This window comes from Tinamus guttatus, unplaced genomic scaffold (assembly GCF_059628265.1).
Source record: "Tinamus guttatus ecotype Peru unplaced genomic scaffold, ASM5962826v1 Tinamus_guttatus_pri_ptg000080l, whole genome shotgun sequence".
Taxonomy (NCBI): Eukaryota; Metazoa; Chordata; class Aves; order Tinamiformes; family Tinamidae; genus Tinamus; species Tinamus guttatus.
This window is the reverse complement of record NW_028288614.1, coordinates 986291-1008585: the sequence shown is the minus strand read 5'-3', so window position 1 is coordinate 1008585 and position 22295 is coordinate 986291. Positions and strand designations below refer to the sequence as shown.

General features: G+C 49.1%; 1 protein-coding gene across 1 annotated transcript in view; it reads left to right on the top strand.

Annotated features, from left to right (window-relative positions):
- TNFRSF21 (TNF receptor superfamily member 21) overlaps window positions 1-18913 on the top strand; it is a 34843-nt gene extending 15930 nt beyond the window's left edge. Inside the window, exons 4-6 of the mRNA XM_088520111.1 lie at window positions 6486-6751; window positions 16876-17095; window positions 18056-18913. Of these exons, the coding sequence (XP_088376237.1) occupies window positions 6486-6751; window positions 16876-17095; window positions 18056-18285 (716 nt within the window). The 3' untranslated portion in view covers window positions 18286-18913. The remainder of the gene's footprint in view (window positions 1-6485; window positions 6752-16875; window positions 17096-18055) is intronic.
- The last annotated feature ends 3382 nt before the right edge of the window (window positions 18914-22295 follow it).

Below are 22295 nucleotides of genomic sequence, written 5' to 3'. Positions count from 1 at the left end.
GCTGGCTGTAGGAAAGGGCTGGGTTGTACCAACACCGCGCTCTTCCTGTCCCTCTCCCGTGTACACCTCAGCCTTGCTCTCCACCCATGATATTTAATCCTCGAGGTCTCCAGCCTTTGTCACGCCATGTGGTGCCATGGCTCATGCCATGTGGGTGGCGACGATCCAGTAATGGTGAAGAGCTAACTTTTTAGCAGGGAAAAGGAGGTGAATTTTAAGGATTCCCTTATGCGAATCCTTGTGTTGATGTACAAGGCAGAAGCGACTTGTAGCCTGGCATATGTAAGGCCAGGTTTGCCATGAGTCAGGGAGGGTCTCCCTGGCATGGGTGGCACGTGAGCAGATGTTGTCTTAACCCCTTCCCTCACGCTGTGTTTGGGGAGAGCTGCGCAGAACACGACATATGGGCTTGCCCTTAAAGGAGGTTGCTTCTCAATGAGGATTTTTCTGAGCCTTAAGCACCAAAAATGAAACTAATGAATGTGTTTTGCTTGTGAGAGAGTGGGGAGAGGAAGAGACTGAAGCTGCTCTGCGGTCAGGCTCTTCTGCCTTTCCCGTATCTATACTCAGGTGCTCGGGTGCAGCCTGCTGATGGGGTAACTCTTCCACTTGATTTTTACTTCACTGGAATTTTCAGCGAGCAGTGGCAGAAAAAAGAAATGATTTCTTGCTGGTATTACCAAAATGAGGTATGTGTGTGCTGGCACTGCTGGCCATAGCCCTGCTTAGCGCTGGCTTTTTGCCCTGTTTGAGGCCAAACAATAGCCAGAGAATTCAGCTCGTTTCCAACCCGTAAATACCAGGGCTATGGGAGACAAGCAAGGCTTGTCCAAAACGAGCTCAGGAGAGTCATTAGAGCACAGACACGTCCTGCGCTCTTGTCCGATGACCAATTAAATGACTTTCATGAATGGAATGAGTGACCGCTCGGAGCAGGACAAGTTGGAGCCAAACACTGCGCTCCCCAGCAAGGTGGGAGGTGGCCAAAGAAGTTGGAAGCAGAGAAGGGGTGGAAAAATCTCTAACCCTATTCAAAATAAGCAACTGGAAGTCAGGCCATGCAGGCAAAATAGCCTTTTGGGGAAAGACTGGGGGGAGGCAGCTTGGGGACGGGATGTGGAGTTGCCAAAGCAACGTGCTTGGAGGTTAGGAACCATGCGGGTGCCTCTGGGCTTACCTCCACAAAGATCCTTCATGCTTATGGAGCATCCAGGTGGTCTCTGCTTTCTGCAGGGTTTACTCTTGCTTACTGGGGACACCCGTGTTCCCAGGCGCCTGTGCCCTCTGGGTCTGGATTTACCCATGTGCAACGTGTCCGTCATGCTCCTTTCGTTGTAAAGGGAATTCTTGACACGTCCATCAGCGGGGCAGCCTGGGGTGCAGCACCCAGTGAGTGGGAGCAGTGCCTGGTTGCTCAAGTCCTGCCATGCCCCAGGGTGCTCCATCTGGAGCTATAAAGCAGCCCTGTGAGCAGGTAAAACCCCCAGTGAGGTCTGAGCTGCTCCAGGTGACCTGCTCCTAGAGGCTTGCACTGTGCTTCTGCCTGGGAGCCTGGTTTGAGGGGCAAAACCCACCTCTGTCCTTCCCACACCTGAACATTTCTTGTGACCTCATGGAAGCCTTGTCGTGCACTAGCATCCTTGTAGCAACCCCTTTACAAGCATTTCTTTTTTTACTCTGAAGACCTCTTCCTCTACGCAATACCAATGCAATTTCATAGCAGACAGCTTAAATACTGTGTTTAAACACCATAATAGTAAGTTTAGGCAGAAAATCTCCAATTTTATCCTAATAGTAAAAGTACTAACTGGATCACTCTTTTTAAAGAGTGTTGCCTTACATAGGCATCCAGGGGTTGTTACAGCCTAGGTGGTTACCTGGCGTAGCTCATCCCAGTGCTTAGGTTTAGGTAGGTGTTTGTGTGAGTGGTATGGCCAAGAGTGGCCTGGATGTCCTAAATCCTTCCAAATTGACCCTGCTCTTCTGATGCATAAGTTGCAGGTGAGGTTTGGTACCAGCTGTGACTTCAGAGCGAGGTCTGTTCCTGCTTAATTCCAGTGTCCTGGAGATGAGGCGATCTGGGGAGATGCGATGGGGGATCTGCAGCCTTCCTTGTGTGTGCAGGTTTCAGCATGGGTACAAGGTCCTCTTGGACATCTCCTCATTGTTGGCAAGCTCAGAACCTCTTCGGCTTTGTGCCGTGGGAATTGTGGAACGGCTGGGTTAAAGTGCCATCCCCTGAGAGCTCAGTGGTTTTAACTGTGTTTTGTCCTGGAGTGGCTTCTGGCCTCAGTGTTCAGATGAGCATAGTGGGCAAATGTCCAGGTAGTTGAGAAAACTGGTGGCTAAGAAGACCCAGGGCTTCAGGTGCAGCTGTAGCTGCTTGCTTTCCTTACCCCAGTGGGATGCACTACAGTGGCCAGAACAGACAAGCACAGATTTTAAGCAGATGAAATGAAAAGCATGAGATAGATAAACCCTTATGGACACGTTCTCATCACAACTGGAAGCTGCGACACTTAGTACTCCCCGGAGTAATTTTGGAAGGGTTCTGGAAATGTAGAAATACTATGACTGTAAGCCTATTATAAGCATTACCATTTTATTCTAGTCTTGAACAAGTGAATTAAGTTACTGTAAATGGCTCGAGCAGTAATACGTGGCAGCGTGCAGCAGCAAGTTGTCATGAAATGGGTTTAACCTTATTTTTCAGAACAGAGGGAGTAATGGTTTTCCAACTGACTCGAGCCAAATCTCTACTCAAGTCTGTTTCTTCCATATCTCTTTGGAGTTTTGTTTGCACAATAGTCTAGTGGATGCAGTGAACATATGGGGCTTAAATTAGTTTACTAGAAGCACAAAAATGAATTTAAGGTTCTTGGAGTATTAAGGTAAAGATTTCCAACTCTGTTCTAATGGAACATTTGTTCTCTGACAATTATCATACATCATTAGGCTCTGTGCTGTGCGCTGCATTCTGGGGCCAGGGGATATTATTGCCCAAGGATATAAACATGTTTATGGGGCCACTTTATTGAGTTGTGTGATTAAATATACCAAAATTGTAAACGTCACTAGGACTTACAGTGCTTTGTGTTGTAAATTTTGCTTGAAAGCATAGGACTAAATACCACGTCGGTGTGTGTAAACTGGTGTAAATCAAGTTGTGGCCAACTGAAAACTTGCCCACTTCCACAGAAGCTATAAACACTGGGATTTATAAGCATTAAATGCATAGATAGGAGCAGATGCTCTATGGGTTTTTCCTTTCCGGGGTGGCCTAAGTGTTCTATGCAGGGTCATAAAACGGCAATTATGTTTTAATGCTTCTGGATGACTGACAACTTGTGCAGGAGTGATAGGAGCAGAGCTCCCCCAGCTCTAAAGCTTCATATTGGCCTGATGCAAGTGGAGGAAACCTCTCCTGCCATGAGGGACATTGGTAGGTAAATGAGTAGCAGCAAGCTGGCTTATCCTTCCTGGCATACATAGTTCTTGTGCACCAAGGTCACAAGTGAAGCAGAGTTTTTTCCCACCTTCATATTTAGGTTTATCCCTTCCATATTGAAGAGTGAAATTCAAAGCACATTGGCTGCATGGGTGAGCCATTCTGCTTGCCAGTTCTCCAAATCATGCCTGTTCTTTAGCTCCATAAGTCAGGACCACTTGCAGTTCATTATCCCTGGGGAGTTTTTTAAAAAATCCTCTTTCTAGTAGCTTTAAAAAAGATGCAACAGGCTTGAACTTAGGGTTCTGTTGCGTTTATACAGTTGGATTTGATAAAAAATCAGTGTCATCTTTTTTCCTTTTTTATTCATTTATTTTTAAATCCCATTTTGCTTATGTGCTGCTTTCTGAGCATAGGCCTGTGATGCCCACAGGCCCTTGGGGCTGGTAGCTCGCCAGGAGCGCAGGTCGTTTCGGTGCTGCCTTCACGGCTTGCGCGGACCCGGAGGCGTCAGGAGGGCCTGGGCTGTGTTTGCAAGCGTGTGGGTTATCAGAGCTGACTCGGGCTAAGCCCAGCCGGGTCTGCGTGCCAGTACCTGGAGTATGAACAAGATGAGGCTTTGCTGCCTGCGTCTGCGTGTTGGAGCTTTATGGGCAATAACATTTTTATGTGCCTCAGATAATTAGACCCATCGTAAAGCACAATAGTGTATTTCACAGCCCTTCTTTATTCTTTAATGCTAGGGAGTGTTTTCTTTGTCTGGAGCTTATTCTGAGTAATGAGAATAATTTTTTTCCCTGAACCTTCCCACAGCCAAATCCGAACCCTGCGGCCCTGGCTGCCGAGGAGGGAGCCAGGGAAGCAACCCCTCGTCTTGCCAACGATCAGCCCCAGATTGAAGCTGCTTAAGCAGCAGCTCAGCGGGGCAGCTCCTTCCTTTAAATCCCTTGCCTGTGTAGCATGTTCTAAATACGGTTCTAAATCTCCGCGTTTTCTCGCCGCACCGGAGGGGGCTCTTGGTGAACACCTGTAACTTGCTGATTTAGATGTGCCCTGCGGATTTGCACGCGTGGCTGCCAGCACAGCATGCCTGGACGGCAGCAGCGTCGCTGCAGATCCCATTAGTCCAACCGTTCCGCCTCGTCTGCCTGGAGGATTAGAGAAATGTGCTAACAACGCGCTCGCAGCATCCGCAAGAGCCTTGAGTCCCCACGTGCCCGGAATACGCCCAACACAGGACCCATTTGCCGCTCTTACGGGTTGCACGGGCTGGTAGGCAGAGATTTGTGCACGTCTGCAGGCAGGGTCTGCCAGAAATCCCCTCAAATACGCCTGATTTCTGATGAGAAACGGCCTGCAAAGGCTTTTCAGTGCTGCCCAGTCCTCTCGACAATGAGCATGGCCAAGTCCTGCAAGGGAGAGGTTGAGCCCAGATTGCACTGAACCTGCTGCCAAATATATATGTATTTTTTCTTTTTCATTACAGTGGGAGGAGAGTAGGAATATGCACATTGTGATGTGTTTTAAAGTGAGTTGACATTTCTGTTTATCAAGCAGGTTGAGTACCAGATTAGATGTTCTAAGCACAGTAGGGCTATGACTGCTGGAAAACAGTGAGCCAGTATGTAATTTAAAAGTAAACACGATTTTCTTTATATGGCAGTTTTGATAAGTCTGTGTGTTCTTCTTGTTTGTTTGTTTTGCTTTGTTTTTTGTCAGAAATATAGTTTGGTGCTCTTGGAGCCCAGACTTGAGGGTGCACTTGGGAGGTTGGACTAAATTGCATTAAAGTTGCTAAATTTTGCAGCTGTGGGAAAGTTCAGAGCTATGAAATCTTTCTCTGTAAGCAGCAATTTTTGCTGACACAGACGTTGGGTTCGTAGATGGAAGAAGAAATAGCCTGTGTAGTAATGGCAGAGTGCTGGCTCATGAAGAAACCTGAGATGTGGCAACATCTCTGAAAAACTGAACATGTGGTGTGGGTGGCTTTTGCTGACCCTTCATAAGGTTGTTTGAAAGATCTTCAGCTCTTGGTAAAAGAGGCTTAATTGGCGCTTGTGAAGAGAGGCTGTGACTTCAAATGAAGACTTAACTCCTGACCTCTACTAGACACAAGGGCAAATGTGCTATTGCATTGCTCCCAAAGCTTCAAGGAGAAAATCCTCATAGTTGTGAACCAGCGTGTCTCAAGTGCTTGGCAGCAGAGATCTGGAGGAAAATTGGTCTTTGTACTCTTCAAATTCCATACCCAATCTTCTATTAATGTAAAACTGCTCCTTGATATGGGAATATGAGTCTTCTATCATCCACCTGAGTCATTCTACTGTATCTGCATCAGGAGTGATTTTAAATATGCTTATAACTATTATAGGTGTTCCCTGTTATGGAAACATTAATCATCTACGTAGAGATGGTTCAGTGACTCATCCCTTAATCCAGCTTCTCTTCAAAGCCTAAACATTGATACAGGTCTAAGGACAAGCACGTTGCCCTCTCTCATTGTAGTCTCCATGGAGGGGTATTCCTACAGACTCAAGGTTCAGCCTGTTTTGGGGCTAAATAATGTTATTTTCTATGTTGCTGAAAAAATGGGCTGTTGCAAAGCAGGGGTTGAGTGTTTGGTGCACTTCTAGTCCAAGCTTATGCTCACACCTTCTCTCCTGAGAAATTTAGTGAACATGGGGTGATAGACCATCTGGGTATATTTTTCCATGTCAAACAAGGCATGCTTTAAGAGCTTGTGGGCATCAGTCACTACTCAGTTGTTTTGAATATGCCTGTACTGACATGTAAGGATGGATTAAAGAAGCTTAACTTACATAGTAGATGTTAAAAGAGTTTGGGCATGTTGAGGAAGCTGCTTGTCTGCTGAGCTCCTTGCACCCAGAGTGGTAAGCAGCTTCCTCTTGCTAATGCAAAATCATTAAAAAAACTAATGTGTGTGTGGCCATCCATGTAGAGGATGGAAAGGTGAGAAATGAGGGGAGGCTGCAAGCCAGGAGACCTGCGCCTCATCCGTAGCTCTTCTGTCCCACAGGCATAGACATCCTGAAGCTCGTGGCAGCCCAGGTGGGGAGCCAGTGGAAGGATATCTACCAATTCCTGTGCAACGCCAGCGAGAGGGAGGTGGCCGCCTTCTCCAATGGCTACACGGCCGACCACGAACGGGCCTACGCGGCCTTGCAGCACTGGACCATCCGCGGGCCCGAGGCCAGCCTGGCGCAGCTCATCAGCGCCCTGCGCCAGCACAGGCGCAACGACGTCGTGGAGAAGATCAGGGGCCTCATGGAAGACACCACCACGGTAAGGTGGGGCTCCTTGTGGTGCTAATGTGGCACAAAGGCTCGTTTTGTAAAGCTGGCCGTGTGTCGCGCTTACACGGCGTGGCCTGCTGGGGCCAGCACGTGGATGGGGAGTACCGGGTTGACCTGGAGACCGGGCTGTAGCTTAATTCATAGTGAAGTAGCTGGACCCCATTTCACCCTGGAGCTTCTCAGGGACTTGTGTTTAACTCATCTTTTGGCCAAGCAATTCTAAACAGCAATTAGTGGGTCGATGGCAGCCTCAAAGCTCACCGGAGAAGTCTGGTATTGTAATGATCTGGTACCCTTGAGTTGGGGAGGCGAGGGAAAAACATCTGCTTTTTAAACTTCCTCTTAAAGGCTGTCCCTGAATCCCCCTGGATTTTTTTTAAGGAAGAGCATTGCTGAAGCCTCGATGTTGGGCTGGTGCAATAACAAGTTGGTCTCTCCACAGCTGCAGCTGGTGGCAGGGGAAAACTCATCTCTCTTGTGAAGGCGGAGAGACAGGGTGTGCTTGGCTGTCCCTGAAGCCCTGCAGGGTTGTCCCCTCTGCAGCAGGTTCTCAGCATGGTCTAGATTTGGGCGGCTCAAGAGTTCTGTGAAGAATCTCAGGTGTTCACACACATTCGTGGGACCTTTGGGCTTGCATTTTTGATGACTCCTCATCATCCCACCAATCACTTGTGCACTGAGCACTGCCTCAGTTCTTCTATTCTCCAATTTTGAATAGTTTTTTTTCTGCTAGCCGGGTAGCAGCTCCTGTTCCAGCTTAATAGGTGTGCTTTGTGTAGTGCTTTTTTTTCCTTCAAACTCCTAGTAATTAAGCAGTATGTAGCTCTCTTGTACCATGCGCCAAGGGTTTTTTTGTGTGTGTGCATGTCCAAGATGGAAAAAGAAAGTGAAAAGCCTGAGACAAATCTATAGGAAAAGAGAGAAGCAGAGAGAACTTATCTTGCACGTGGCTTGCACATGTGTATGAAACTTTCATTATGTGCAGAGTGTCGAAAGGACACGATGTCCTTTCAGTCTCCTCGAGCAGGTAGTAAACTCTCAGTTCTCCTGGTTACTGTTTTGACTTTGAATAATGCCACAGTAAAATGCGAGGGCTGGGGCAGCAGATAAAAGGTTTGGTTTGTTTGTCAGCCCGATGCCTAATTAACCTACCTGGAAGGATTGTGCAGTGCTCAGCGTTCCTGAACGCTGCTCTCCGTGTCAGCCAAGAGTCTGGGGTGTTTATTCTCAAATAGCAAAAATTTGCACTAGGAGATGGGTTTTATAATGTGATCTGTCAAGGTGCTTGATTTCTGGCAGCTGAATAACCACTAACCATTTGCTTTAATTAGACGTGCTCTTAATTCTGAAAATCCGATAGTTGGAGCAAATGTCTCTGAGAATAAGCAAACCCAAACAGGTTCTTAAATGTAAGTTGTCTGGATGTTGTTTAAAATGTAGATTTAGAGGACAGCTGCGGTGGCTCTACACACAGGCATTTGAAAACTTGCATTGAAAAAACCTTCAGCCTTTGGGATGAAATCCTACAAACTGTCCGAAGGGAGGAACACGCGGCTGATCAGGTTGTCTCAGTGGAGGGCATCAAGGAATTGACAGTCACCACTCAAAAATGCTGTCAGGCCCCTCAGAGCCCTGAATGCAAATGTATGCAACAACCTGCATGCGTTTGTGAATACTGGGGAGAATTTGCATGCAAGAAACTGGCCTGAATGGTGACATATGATGAGTAGCACGAAGGGGCCTCCAGCCAGCCCTTGGGCAAAAAATAATGAGACTGATGGCTCCGTTCCTCTGCACAGTAATTGTATTTTGCAAAGGAAGGATGGGATGAGCGAATTGCATTGCATGAAGGAAGGCTGAGGTCCTAGGAAGTGCTCTTGTGTGGCAAAATGCTTGTTCAATCTAAAATTTTCTGAACAGCCATGCTTCTTAAAATAACATATTATATTCCCAAGCATCATATAGCATGTGGAGGCTTCCTTTTCTGGGGTGTTTTTTGTCTGTAAGGGCAGACCTTGCACATGGCTATCCCTATGCAGCTTCTCTTGCCCGAAGGTACCAGGCTGGTTATTGCAGACGGTTATTGCAGAGGAGCAACGCGTGGGATGTTAAAGGTAAAAAGCACCCCTGGGTATGGATCTGACGTGGCCACGCAGTGCATTTTTCCAAAGTACCGTCCTGCTGCAGCCTGTTTACCTTCTTTCCCTGAACCAGACCTTGGCATTTTGATGAAGTCCATGATAATGGGCCCCAGAGCTGGAATAACCCTGGAGCTAGAGCGGGAGAGACGCAGAAATCCATGGGAATGGCCTGGCGCAAAGGCAAACAGGGCCCTGGAGCCCTAGAGCAAAAGGCTGCTTTGCAACACTGGAATGCAGTGAACAGGCAGAGAGCGCATTGCTAAATGCTAGGAGCAAACTTGGATGTTGTATTTATTTGTTTATTATTTACTTTTTAATCTGTGCCAATCTATGCATCTTCCTTCCTGGCTTACCTGCCTGATGCATCTCCTGCCACTAACGGCGCGAAGTCCTGGGGACCAGGGAGGGTGAATGGGCTGCTGGCAGCAGAGCCTGCAGTGAACCGGTGTTAGGAAACCCGTGGAAATTCCCCTTTCCTGCAGAAAGCCACTGCCTGCCAGTAGGAAAGAGGGAGAAAATCGCTGCTGCTATTGCTGTGCAGGAGGCATCCCGTTGCGGGGAGAGCCCTGGTGTCCGGGACTTTCCCGAGGTTTTAGTCAGGACTTCCTGGGAAAGAGCCACAGGGAGCAAGGTCCCGGCCCGAGGCAGTAATGAAGGTTTTTGTTTTGCACGGCCTGAGCATTGCCTCATTTGCGGGGATTTCGGGTTAGGCAGCTCTGCTTGCCGCTGCGGAGGCGCTCGGGCTCATCGGGGTCCAAGCAGAGATGCCTTCATGGCAAATCCCATCCCCACGGCCTGCAGCTTTCTGTCCTCCAGCTGAGAGACTTGGAAAAGCCACTCTTTTGTAGCACCCTTTTCGCTGAGAAGCCCTTGGGGCTCCAGAATATAAATATTTACAACTGCTGATAATGCAAGAACCGCTGTAATTCAGGTCTCTGAAGCATTGCAGTGTAGGGCACGAGCGCTTTCCTTTGGGTAAAGAAAAGCTCTACTGAATGCCCAGTGGTTTTTTTTTTTTTTGCCCTGAAAGATTATGCTGCTGCTCCCCTGCGCTGCCCGAATTTAGGTTAAAACGGGATTAGCCCTCTGAATCACTGCTGGTTTTTGGAGCAGTCACTGGCGCAGAAAGCGCGGAGCAGCTGCGGGAAGGAGCTCGGGCTGTGCTGGGCTGACGTGGGCCCAGGTGAAGGGGACTCTGTGGTCCCTGGAAACCCCAGCCCCTAATTTTGGGGGTGGAGGTGGAAAAGCCGAGCGTGGCCCTCGAGGCAAGCGGAGTCTCTTGAGGATCAGCTGCCCTGCAGTTGTGCACGGGCTGCATCGCTCCATCATCATCCTCGTGGCCGCAGCCTTCCTGGCGCAGTTCAGTGCCGGTGTTGCCATAAGCGCCCTGCAACCAGCAGGGCTTCCATCCCTTCTTTACTTATTTATTCCTATATCGGCCGTAGCTAAAATATTCCAATGCAATGATAGGGAAAAGCAAAGGGGCTTTGCTTGGGGCATTCCAAATAAGCCAGAAAATGAACTGGGAAGGCGGGTGGTGGGGGAGGGCATTGAAAGTGGTGCTGCTGGGACTGTGTCCTGTGTGAACCTCTGTCTTGCAGTTTCCTTCTCCGGAGGGGCTGGCCGAGAAGAGGATGTGAAAGCCCTGTGCCAAGCTGTCCTGCAAGCAGGCATACGGCTGTTGCAAGCACCCCTCGTGCCTCTACTTCTTCTTTCGCAGGTCAAAGCTCTCTTTGAGTCAAGAGCCTTGAGTAGCATTCTGCAAGCAGGGCCCAAAATTCGGGCTGTGTCAGGCTCCTGCTCCAGGAATGACTCGTTCCATTTCCTCTTTTTACAAAGCAGAACTGGGCTGGGCAGGTTAATTTGCCTTGTGACGGTGGAGTGAGGGTGAAGTTACTGCAGAGGTTTCCTTCCCAGGAGGTTCACGGCAGGACACTGGACATGGGCAGGGCTCTGAGGTGCTGAGGCAGCTGGACAAAGTTCACATGCAACTTTCCTTTCCTGTTTTCCATGCCATTTTAACCATCTGTTGGCACAGAGCTGTAATACAAATGGGTCAGAGTGTAGAGGGAGGCAGCAAGGAGGGCAGCTCTTCTCCGACAGGCTTGCACCAAGCCTTGGGTTGACTTTCAGTGAACTGTGGGTTGGAATGAGCCTGGAGGATGTACAAGGAACACAAATACAATTTTATAGGAGACACAGTCATATTTGGGTTCTCCCCATGTTTGTGGCTGCATCTGCTTGGGCTCTATATATCACATCCAGTAAAAAGAGCATAAGATGAAACTGGAAAGTGTGGAGGGCTCAGAGCAACCGGAAAGTGGTACCGACTTGCTCATCATCAAGCTGGGGAATTCCTTGCCACAAAGATGGAGGCTAAAAGTTTGAGTTCAAAAAGTGATCGACAAATTCATAGAGAGAAAAGGAAACACTCCAAGGTTTCATATAGGCACCATCTCCTATTCTGAATGAACCAGACCCACAAATCACGTGAGCTGGTGGAGGAAATGCTCATCTGTTTCTTCTGCAAAATGGTAGCATTTTGGTCTTGGTATCTCCTCAACATCTAAATATAACCCAACTGCCCAGGTCTTCCTCTTCCTGGAGCATAAGAGACTCTATCTGTAGTAGCTGTTTTCCAGGGCTGCCTTACAAAGTGCAGGACTCCAGGTCCACACACCGTAGCAGTGGCCAGTGCCCTTTGGAAACATGGCCCAGGAAGCCCAGGGGACACCTTTGCTTTCCCACCCCACCCTTGGGTGTTGGAGCACCCGCCTACGCTGTGGGAAAGCAGAGAAAGGTCATTCCTCCGCCCAAGGACACCTCTTCTCGGCTGCAAACCCTGCCAGGGAAGTGATGGACTTCCTCTTCTCTCAGCCTCCAGTTTTCTCTGCAAAATGTCTCTGTGTTAACTGGAGAGCATGGAAAGTGGGATCCGTGCAGCAAGCAAGATCCACCAGCCAGACTTTGGCCATGGGTGGGTGTAGGCTGGCAACAAAGTAGTAGAGGTGCTACACCTGGGTGACATCTTAGCTCCAGCGTGTCCCCAGCACCATCCGAGGTACAGACAGAGGCCTGTCCTGGTGTGGCTCCCTTCCTGTCTGTCTTATTTAGAGGTCTCATGTTCTCCTCATGTTCCTCCACAACGTGTAGACTAGGTCTTTCCACAGCCTTTGTAAGACTTTGTGCCTGGGTAAAGGGTGTTCTGCCTTCAGAGACCATTTGGCCCTAAATGGCATCCCCAAACACAATGGTGCCATGAGGGAATGATGTAGAGACCATCCGTGTTGTTGAAACACAGAGGACTGCCCGGGAATGCTCCACACAGGCTCCTCCTTTCAGGTACTTGTGTGCAGGGGCTTTGCACGAGATTTGCCATCGCTTTTGGCGCGTAGCCGCTCGATGACCCCGCCAGCTGCCCCTGCTGTCACAGATAATCTAGACGTGTCACTAAAAGAGCTCATCGGAGGTGGCAATGCTGTTTAATGGAAAAAAGTGCTGCTATTGGAGCACAGAGCTGCTCATCTGGGCAGGTCTTCCTCGTGCCCGTGTTCCTGGGGCATCGCGAGCCTTCCCCGGCACTCCTCCTCCTCCTCCTTTCCCTGCTCCAGAGTCCCATGCGGAGACGTAAGGACCCTGAAAATAGGGCTGGTGCACACCGTGTCATCTAGACATTGAGGAAACGACAGCCTCGGGGCTAAATTTAATCCCCCTGAAACAGCACGCAGCAAACGGCCTGTCCACCTGACCTGGTGACCGTAAAAACCTCCCTCCGGAGAGGTTTCGCCTCCGCCCGCAGCCTCTGCTAATCCCCCCTCTTAAAAACAGCAGCTGTTTCATTTGCGTTGATGTTGGGCAGGAAAACCTACCCAGCTCACATACCATTTCCCTGCCATTTTACTTGCAAAACCCTGCTGTTTTTATTATTATTCCTCCTGGGAAGGCTTTCAGGAGGTCGGTATGTGGTGGGACCGGGGTTAGCATTGATGCGGGAGCGCTCGGTGGCCGCTGGCGCGCGGGGGCTCTTGCCAGGTCCCTGCGCTGGTGCAGCTAATGGTCTGCAGCGTTTCAGAGCCCCGCTTTGCAGGCGGTGGCCCTGCCCGGTGCCTTTAAACGCTGCTCCTGGGCTTAATAAGAAGTCTAGGAGTAGCTGCCAGACACCCCGTGTGTTGCAGGCGGCCCTGCTGCGGTCAAGGGAGGAGAAAGGGCGGCCGGGGCCGCGCGCGGGGCTGGCAGGCGCCGGCCTTGGCCCGGCCAACTCCTCCTGCCCTCTGCCCGTCCACGCCGCGGGCGCCGCCCGGTCGCGCCGCCCTTGTCGTCGGTGGCTGCTCTCAAGGTGGATTCGTCAGGTCCATAAATGACTTCCAAGGGTTATTCTGAACGGGTGAGGTAGCAGCTGGAGAGACCTGCCAGGGCCCACGCTGATAACTTTGTTTTGGGTTGTGCTGTTTGATCTCCACGGCTCTTATCGCTGCTGTTATTGCAGGAAGAACGACCAGGACGTTTCATTCAAGGAGGATTTTTAATTTCTTCTTAATTCCCACAACCGATCCGGCTGAACGTTAGTGCAGTCGTGGCAGTTTGTTTATCTAGGTTGGGCTTTTATTGACGTGCAATAAAGTTAAGACAAGCCCTTTCTAACCAGGATAAGGGACTCGCCAGTTCAAGGGAGTTAAAAGTCTACGTCCTTTTTCCTCCTTTTTTTTTTTTTTTTTCCAATCCGTCCCTTTTTCTCCCTCCCCGAAGGCTTTTAGGAAGAGCCTCCTCAAATCCTCCTGTTCAGAGCACCCTTCCAGACCAAACCCAGACTGCATTTAGGAATCAAAATGTTGCCATTGGGGCCGGCATCCTAAAGGGCTGTGAATACACAGGAGTCTTTAAGGGTTCTTTTTAGCCTTGCAAATCTCTTACTGCAGCGATCCAAAAAAAAATATTGGCCGCGCGCCCTGGTGCGCTCGAGCGACGCTTCCTTGCAGGAGGCTGCCGATGCGGCAGAGCTCTTGTGTGCTTGTTTTTTGGGCTGAAAACCGTTAACTTCTTGCCAGGTGACAGCATTGCAGGTTCTCCCCGCTGGGGACAGGCCCAGGGAGTCCTGCTGTACTTGGGACGTGCAGTGCACCTAAGGACCCCCTCTTATATCTGCAGATACAGCTGCCGTGGCGAACACAGGGCTCACCGCGTGAGAAATAAGGTATCTACAGAAAGCCAGCGTTGGAGGAGCTCCAAATCACTGACTTTCCACCACCAGCCCCGCTGCCTTCAGGGATCAGTGCTGCAAAAGCACTGCAGGCAGGAGGCTTTTTCCCCCTGCTTTGGAGCTCCCATCACTTTGCTCCAGCATTGGAGTTCCTAAAAAAGAGCCCCAGTGGTTTCAAGCAAATGAGTCACACGATATGAATAGTGTTTTTGCACCTATTCCCTAGGCTTTACCTCAAAGCAACCTTTTACTTTCCCTAGCCTTTCAAAACCCTGCGGTGTTCCCCTTTGCTTTCTTCCCTCAGTTTAAATATTAACACCCGTTCAAGCATCCTGTTTACTTTGCTTAATAAGCTAACAAATGTTCAGCTCTTTGGAACGCTCTGAGCTCCAAGGACGCCTACAGTCGAGAAATAACCCTAGGTGATTTTCTAGAGTGCTTTAGCAGCTGTTTAATTAAACGCCGAATAACTTACCCGTTTCTTCTGGGAAGTGTTTTTCCCTCTGCTTGGAAAGCAAGGCAAGGGCAGTGGGGGTTTTTCATGCCCTCCAGGTACTTTTACCATGTGGCTGAGGCCATTTTTGGAGATCAGGAGCTAGGCTGTGACTGGAGAGTAAATGGATGGATCGCATGGGGAAAAACTAACCTCTAAAGTCTGTTTATTTTTAAAGGGGAAATCGCAGCATCTTGCCGCTTGGGAAGTATCCAGTTGCTATTCTGGCTCTTCACTTGCTGCTTTCTTCCCCGTTAATGACAACAGCCTAATTCTTGTCGATGAATTGTATTGAAAAGGGAACTTTGGAGGGGAATGCAGATTCTTTTAATTAAGAGTTAACACTGGTTTGTATTTTTGCCATGCGTATTACATAACATGGCGAAGCAGAACAAATCCTCCCTTCTAGTTTTCAGATAAAAGAAAAAAACCCTTTTATTTTGCCACAAGCAGGCTGAAATGGACTGAAATGTTAAGTTAATGGGAACTGCTGGGCATCTCGGTGGCCACGTGAGGTGGCCACCCACACCCTCTGTGGGTGGCAAATTCCTCGGGGTGGATGAGGAATGCGCCACGATGTCCATGCACGCGCCAGAGCGCGGAAGAGCCGCGTGGAGCGAATTTGGGATGGATTCCCTTGGGATACGTGCTTGGAATGTGCCCTGCTCTCCGGTACTGCCTAGAGATTGGGAGAAAGTTTGTTGTGTGTGGGAATGGCTCTTAATGCTGCTCTTGGATAGATGGGGTAAGGAGGGGAAGAGTTTAAAGGTTCAGTGATGCTGCTCGGAGCGGTCCACCCAGAGCAGGAGATGGCAGGACTCCTGCAGCAGTGTCAGAGGTGCTGACCCACGATATTTCCCCAGGTCTGTCTCACCTGTAGACCTACGTGGGATGGTGGAAACCAGAAATGTTGTATTCTTGGGGTTTGCCATGCCCAAGGTGATGCTGAGAGGCTTGGAAGGGCATTGGGCTTGTGATCGGGTTGGTGATTACTGGTCAAAACCGAAGGCCCCGAGCTTATGCTTCCTGGTTATTCTTTCCAACCTTGGAGTCAGGTGGGCCAGAGTTACATGTTCACCTTGTGCTTATGGGAGCCTGGACAAGATGGGTCAAATAAATTATTAACTGGGAATGTGGCTTGACATCGAAAAGCCGGTTAAGCCGTGGTCAACATAAGTGCCTCTGAGGGGATGTGTGACGCATCGTTTCTGTCCCTTGGGCATGTTGGCAGCAAAATCCCCCTGGGTCGCACTGGTGCCGTCGCAGGGCAGGTGTAATCCAGAGCGTTGTGCCCCCAAGGAAGCTTAAATCCCAGTGACGCGTGGAAAACTGGCGTCATAGACCTTTGGAGATGGTTCAGCAGCCCTACTCTCCTAAACCAAGCGTGCTGCAGTGGAAATTCCCAAGGCGTGCTGCTTTTTCCGCCTTCCAGCCTTTGCTGTTTTATGCTTGTGAAATGATAAATATGGGAACAGTTTTAATCCCCCGCTTGACCTGTGTAATGTGGTGTTACTGGGAGCAATGGGGTGTGAGCTCCGTGGTCTCCTCAGGAGAGGTTTTGGTTTAGGAATGTGTGTCCTGGCCAAGGTGGTGCTTGAGGGGTTGCTCAAGCTCTTGTGCCCTCCTCAAATCACATGTAGGGGATGGTAGAGTATGTCTAGGGCATGTCTAGAGCAAGAGAGGATCTCACTAACCTTCACCAGCCCTTACTGTGAGCACAAGGGGTATCATGACGTGATTGAGTTGAAGCTAGTTGTCCATACCCAACCCTCTGATGTATGAAAACACCCGGATGCTCTTGGGGAGCTGAAAAGAGGGTCATCTGCTTGATGATCATGGCTCCAAGTGCCCAACAGTTAAACTTTAGGCTTTAGTGACTTTTTCCCTGAACACAACAATGAAAACCAAGCGATAATACTCTCCTGTGGTTGTGTATGTGATGCTGTCAAGAGTCTAAGTCACTTTCCTCAGTGGTTGTTGAATAGTGGTGTGCTGAATGGTAGGAATGGTTTCCACCTCTGACTCTCTTCTGGTGCCTCCTTTGTGGAGCGCTGGCTTGGAGAAGGGGGCTTTGGGGATCAAAGACTGCAGGTTACCTTGGAGGACGCTCTCCATAGACGGCATTTGCATGGGGCAGTGTGTTCCCAAGGGCAAGATCAGATGGATTTGAAAGCCTGGGAGCTGCTGTTGCACCTGATTCCCACCGGGCTGCAGGTGTTGTTGAGCACGAGCTCACCACGTAACGTCCGTGTGGGTCACGTCTCCCAACATCTTCTCCGCAGCTGGAACCTGACAAGCTGGCGCTCCCGGTGAGCCCCAGCCCGCTCAGCCCCACGGTCAGCCCCGCGCCGAAGCCCCCCGAGGCGGCCACCCTCACCGTGGAGCCCTCTCCGTCGGAGAAGAAGTGCTTCTTCGTGGACGAGTCGGAGCCCCTGCTGCGCTGCGACTCCACGTCCAGCGGCTCCTCCGCGCTCAGCCGCACGGGCTCTTTCATTACCAAAGGTACCAGGGCTTGCTTGGGGCGCGGGGGAGAGCGGGAGGAGCAAGGCCTGGAGGGGAGTCACCTCCAGTCACCTCCATGTGCCCTAGAGCCGCCTCATGAGCAGCGGCACCGTAATGGTAATGTCACCTCATTAAGGTAAAAGACTTTCCACATACGCTGTATCGCATCCTGATTGGAGACCATGAATATCCTGGTAGGGAGCATAATAGAGATTAGAGAGGGAAAAGGTCTTTAAAGATTTTTAACCCTTTGAAATGCTGCTGGAGGAACGTGGCCTCTCTAGATGTCCGCAGCTTCTCTTGCAAAAGCAGGGAGGGTTTCTCCTCTGCCGTTAGCCCACAGTGCTGGGTTATCACGATCCCCCAAGCTCCCTGGGAGTGAAGTCCCTCCCTCCCAAGGCTTATTGCATGAGATTAAAGCAGAAGAGCATGGCTTCAAGATTGATTTCTCACCCGTAGTCCTGCCTACTGCAGTGTGTGACTTGCAGTGTAAATCACTGTTAATTTGCCATGTTTCGAGGGGAGATAACTTACTGCATTTGATTTGCTGTGAATAATCTTTAACTTTTGATGAAGGTGAAACACGAAGCTCAACCATTTTGCCTAGTTTATACTTTGGTGCAAAAATGAACCTGATCCAATGAAAATAACTCAAAATGTTCGGCCTTTTTGGCTTCTCTCCACCTTCCTCCTTAGCTTTTAATATTGGCCATTCAGCGTTTCTAAACAGTGTATTTGCTACAGCAGGATCCTGGGTTAGGCAGCTCTACAGCATTGCTGCAGCTGTAGCTTCTCTGTCCTCTCCCCTTCCTTATCACATGCTGCCACTCTCCTTTTTCCTGGTGTCTCTTTGTGGTAAATCAGCAGGGAATGGACCTGGATCTCCAGGGTGAACAAGTCCTAGTTAGTAGGGGTCTCCTAAGGAGCCCTTTAACACCCAGCCTCTCCTTGCTCCCACAGAAAAGAAGGACACCGTCTTGCGCCAGGTGCGCTTGGACCCCTGCGACCTGCAGCCCATCTTCGATGACATGCTGCACATCCTGAACCCCGAGGAGCTCCACGTCATCGAGGAGATCCCACAAGCCGAAGACAAGCTGGACAGGCTATTTGAGATCGCCGGAGTCAAGAGCCAGGAAGCCAGCCAGACCCTCCTGGACTCTGTCTATAGCCACCTTCCCGACTTACTGTAGGCATTGGTCACCACGCACTCTCTCGAATATCTGCTAGAACTAGCTTGGCACTCGTTAAGATGATCGACAATATGCAGACAGGTTTTGTTGTAGAATACATGGCCAGTATTTTCTTTGAGGTGTCGTTGGTTTCTGGAGGGGGACAGTTTGCGAGCATTGCACCTTTCAACCTTAACTATTGCTCAATTAAAGTCTTTGCACCCTCTGCTCCCTTCTGAGTCTTTCTTTTCTTGCTCTCCTTCCAATCGGATCAGTCAATGCACTTTAAAATGCAGTTAATGAACTAGAAGACCACAAATCTGGTGTAATTTATACATTGAATCGGGGATCACTCTGTAACACATTTCAGTTCTGTCAAAACTTATTCTGAATGGCTCTCTCCTGCTACCTCCCTTCTGCCTTGGAGTGGTAAATGGTAAACCATGCAAAACTGATTGTTGCTGTTACCTTCTCTAATGCGTCTAGCTTCCCCCAAGTTGACTTTTTTAATGTACTATTGTATAGCTCATGTTCATTGCTGAAATTTTACTAGCACGGTTATTTATTGTATGGTTTCACCTGGACAACGCATTGTGCTCCTATAAGCTAAAGCAGAAGTGTTTTAATGAAATTAAGAGGTTCAGTTCCACCAACCTTCAAGATTATAAAATGGCCCTTTGCCTGCGGTCGAATGTAACCCAAACGAGGAGTATCTTGCCTTGCCACTTAAGAGAACAGCAGGCCCTAAATAAATTGTTGCAATCAGCACTGGTGCTGGACTTTGGGAGGTGAAGGCAACCGCTGGTGGTACTGCTCTCCTTGTGGTGTAAGACTTACCAAGCTCTGCTTTTACACTTGTGTCTCTTGTTTTTTTTTTTTTTTATACAGACACGGCCAGTAGGTTAGGTGCTCTGAAGGCCCTACCTGGTCTCAATAGTCTCTTCAGATCACACTTCACTTTTTATTAAATGAAAAGAGAAAAAAAAAAAAAAGCTGCATCGTTAAGAAGTCTGTCTGATTATATTTGCAACTATTATGCTCCCGTAATGAACAGTCTGTAATATGCTCAATTTGAAGAAATTATGATATTAGGGTGGCATGTGCTACCTTTTGGGGCAGGGGGTGGGAGTCGGGGGGAAGAGGGGAATGAATTGAAACATTGCCTTCCAGTGTACTAATTTATTAATAAATACTAGGTGTTTGTTACTTGACATGATTCTGTGTTAATCTCCTCAGCAGCTGCCTTGGCTCGGGGGAGGCAGCGGTGATCGGGACCCCAGGCCTGACAGGGCGAGGGGGATTTGAGGGTTCGGTGTGTGTAGAGAGGGGGATGTCTGTCCTTTAGCCTGTGCTGACATTGCAAAAGAGACATAGTTGCCTTGTGTTGTAAACATGACTTTGAACCTTTAGGATTGCTCTTTTTCCCCCCCTTTTTTTTTTTTTTTTTTTTTTTTTTCCAATTAGTGCAGCTCTGTAAAAGGCTTTGCAGACATCTGGGGAGCTGAAGTATTAATTTGCCCAGGATGCAGCTACTGCCCTGATTCCCTTCTAAGCAAAGGTCTGTGGTTGCAGCATTTCTATTGCCCTCTTACATTATTAATGTCCTTATTTATGCTCTCTGCTTCCAAATGAGAGATTCCTTGTTATTCTGTTCTATGTATGGAAACCTTAATGGGACAAATGCTTCACAAATGGTTCCGTTTTATAATACTGTCACTTCATATACTTAGATCCACGGAGTATTTTCTGCTGACCTTGGTGCTGTATTTTTCCTTTGCCTGGCATTGAAAATTCATGCTCTGGGAATATGCGTAGGTACAGGATTGAACTTTCAACACACGGACAAATGAAATACCCCTGACAGAGAGAAATAGAGTGCAAAATGGCAGGAGCCTTTATTAGCAGTGCTGGGGGTTGCATCCTCCTCCTTTAGGACAGAGATCTCAGTGGCTGCAGCCGTTGTTCAAAGCATTGCCAGGAAATAGTGAGCATGACTCGTATGCCTGGCATACACCAGGGCTAAAAGTGGTATTTCTAGATGGAGCTCAGCACCACCCTCTCCGAATGCGGTTTTATCCCAGTTTTGGGAGCGGTATCACTTGCTGTCATTCTGCCTGCAAGGAAAGAGAAACACATGTATGGAAGTACATGTACTGACTTACTAAATCAACTGCACTTAGGCACAACCATTCTGATTTAAATTACATTTAAATGTAATTTAGAAATGCCTGGTCATTGCTGCCTTCTTTGCTTGGACCTCCACGTTGGTCTTGTCTCTGGCCGTATCTCTGCCTCTTTGCTAGTGCTGGACCCCAACCAGCACTTTGATGTATATGTATATAATTTATCTGGTTTATGCAGGTTACATATGTATAAAATTTATCTTTTTTCCATACAGATCTAGGTCTACCCTTTGTGTTCCCGACCTGATCTCCTGTCCCTTGTCCTGTGTCGCTGTTGGCGTGCAGGGGATGCGTGTGAGAGCAGCTGAGCGCTCATCCTGCTTTGCACGTGTGTGGTATTTCCTGGGCCTGCTGCGTGTGGGAGGTGTGAGGAGCTGCAACCCCCAGCTCCTCGGCCTTGCTGCCTGGGAGAAAATAAGCAAGCTGGATAGGATTGACAGCCTGGAGGCAGGGTAGAGCCTGCCTGTCGTTGTCTTGAGCAGGTCCCTGAGATGTCCATCTGAACTGCGTCCTACCTAAAGGCCACCTGAGCCACCAGCTGGCCTGGTCTGGCCAGCTCTCAAGTTGGGGTAGGTTTGAGCCAGGGGCATGAAAGCTGCATCTGAACTCCGGATAACCACGTTCCCCAGGACAAACCCTGCTCTTCTCAGGGCTGCACCCATCCCTCAGGCCGTGTGTGCCCTATGGGGCAATGCACCACTGTGGGGATGGCTCCTTCTTCCTCCTGGGGTGATGTGTTTCCTCTCCCTGGCCCAGGTAGAGTCTGCTCTCTTGGAGGGTTAATTACAACCATCCAACAAGGTTATGAGCAAGCTCAGGGCCCTGGTTCAAAAAGCAGCTGGGGTCCCATGAGAGGTTCCTCAGCCCTCCAGCAGGTTTTGTGTTATCCCCTTGTAAAACCATCCCTATGTAGGAGAAATAACATGCATGGTCCTTGTGTGAAGGACACGCTTGGAGATGGTGCTTGCCATTGCAGCCATCCCTCTCTGCCCAAGGACGCCCAGGAGGATGAAGCCACTCAGGTCCACCACGCCGCATGAGGTTGAACATGGGCTGCAACCTCATCCACCAGCATTTGCAGGATGAGCTCTGCGGCATGTGGGAGTGATACCTGGAGCTGCAGCAAGTTTGCCCAGAAAAGGCTTATTTTGAAATAATCGAATTATGGCATCTCTTTGCAGGGAGCTTTAGTCGTCATGGAGCCGTTTTGACTGGGCTTGCTTATGCTGGACTTTGCTCCCATGAATTATGTAATGAGGGAGTTTCCAGGGCAACTGGTAGGAAATTGGAAGACAAGAAGAGATAAGAGGAATGATGGTGTGTGTTCATCAAACCGCTGGTGGGTTGTGGCAGCCTCCTGGTTTGTTTATCAAACCAGCCGTTAGGTCCAAGCTTCCCATTCCCTGCACTGCCATTTAAAAGGGCCTCCTAACGTTTCCTTCCGACGGTAATTTAATTTTGTCTGTGCAGCTTCAATCTCTTTCTCAAGCCTTTTTTTAATCAGTGTAATGGGTAAAACCAGAAACAGGCAAATGTGAAGATGCTGGCAGGAAGCTGAGGCAGGGTTATCGTGGGGTTTCCTAATGTGGCTGCCCAAAACCTCTTGCAAGTTTAGGTGCCTTCACAGCCTGAAGAGGTTCTTGTCCCCTCCTGGAGATGGTTCAAATGCTCTTTCAATATCTGGCTTCAGAGTCACTGAAGCACCATTAGGAAACATCCCCTTCTTGCGCTCTTCAGATTTGCGGTGTCGGCTGCCACGTGGGGCATTTCTTTGGCTGTGTGATTAATCAGTGATAATGATGTAATTCCAAGTCAGAAGCTACTTTTCCACTGTGATATTTCTTGGGG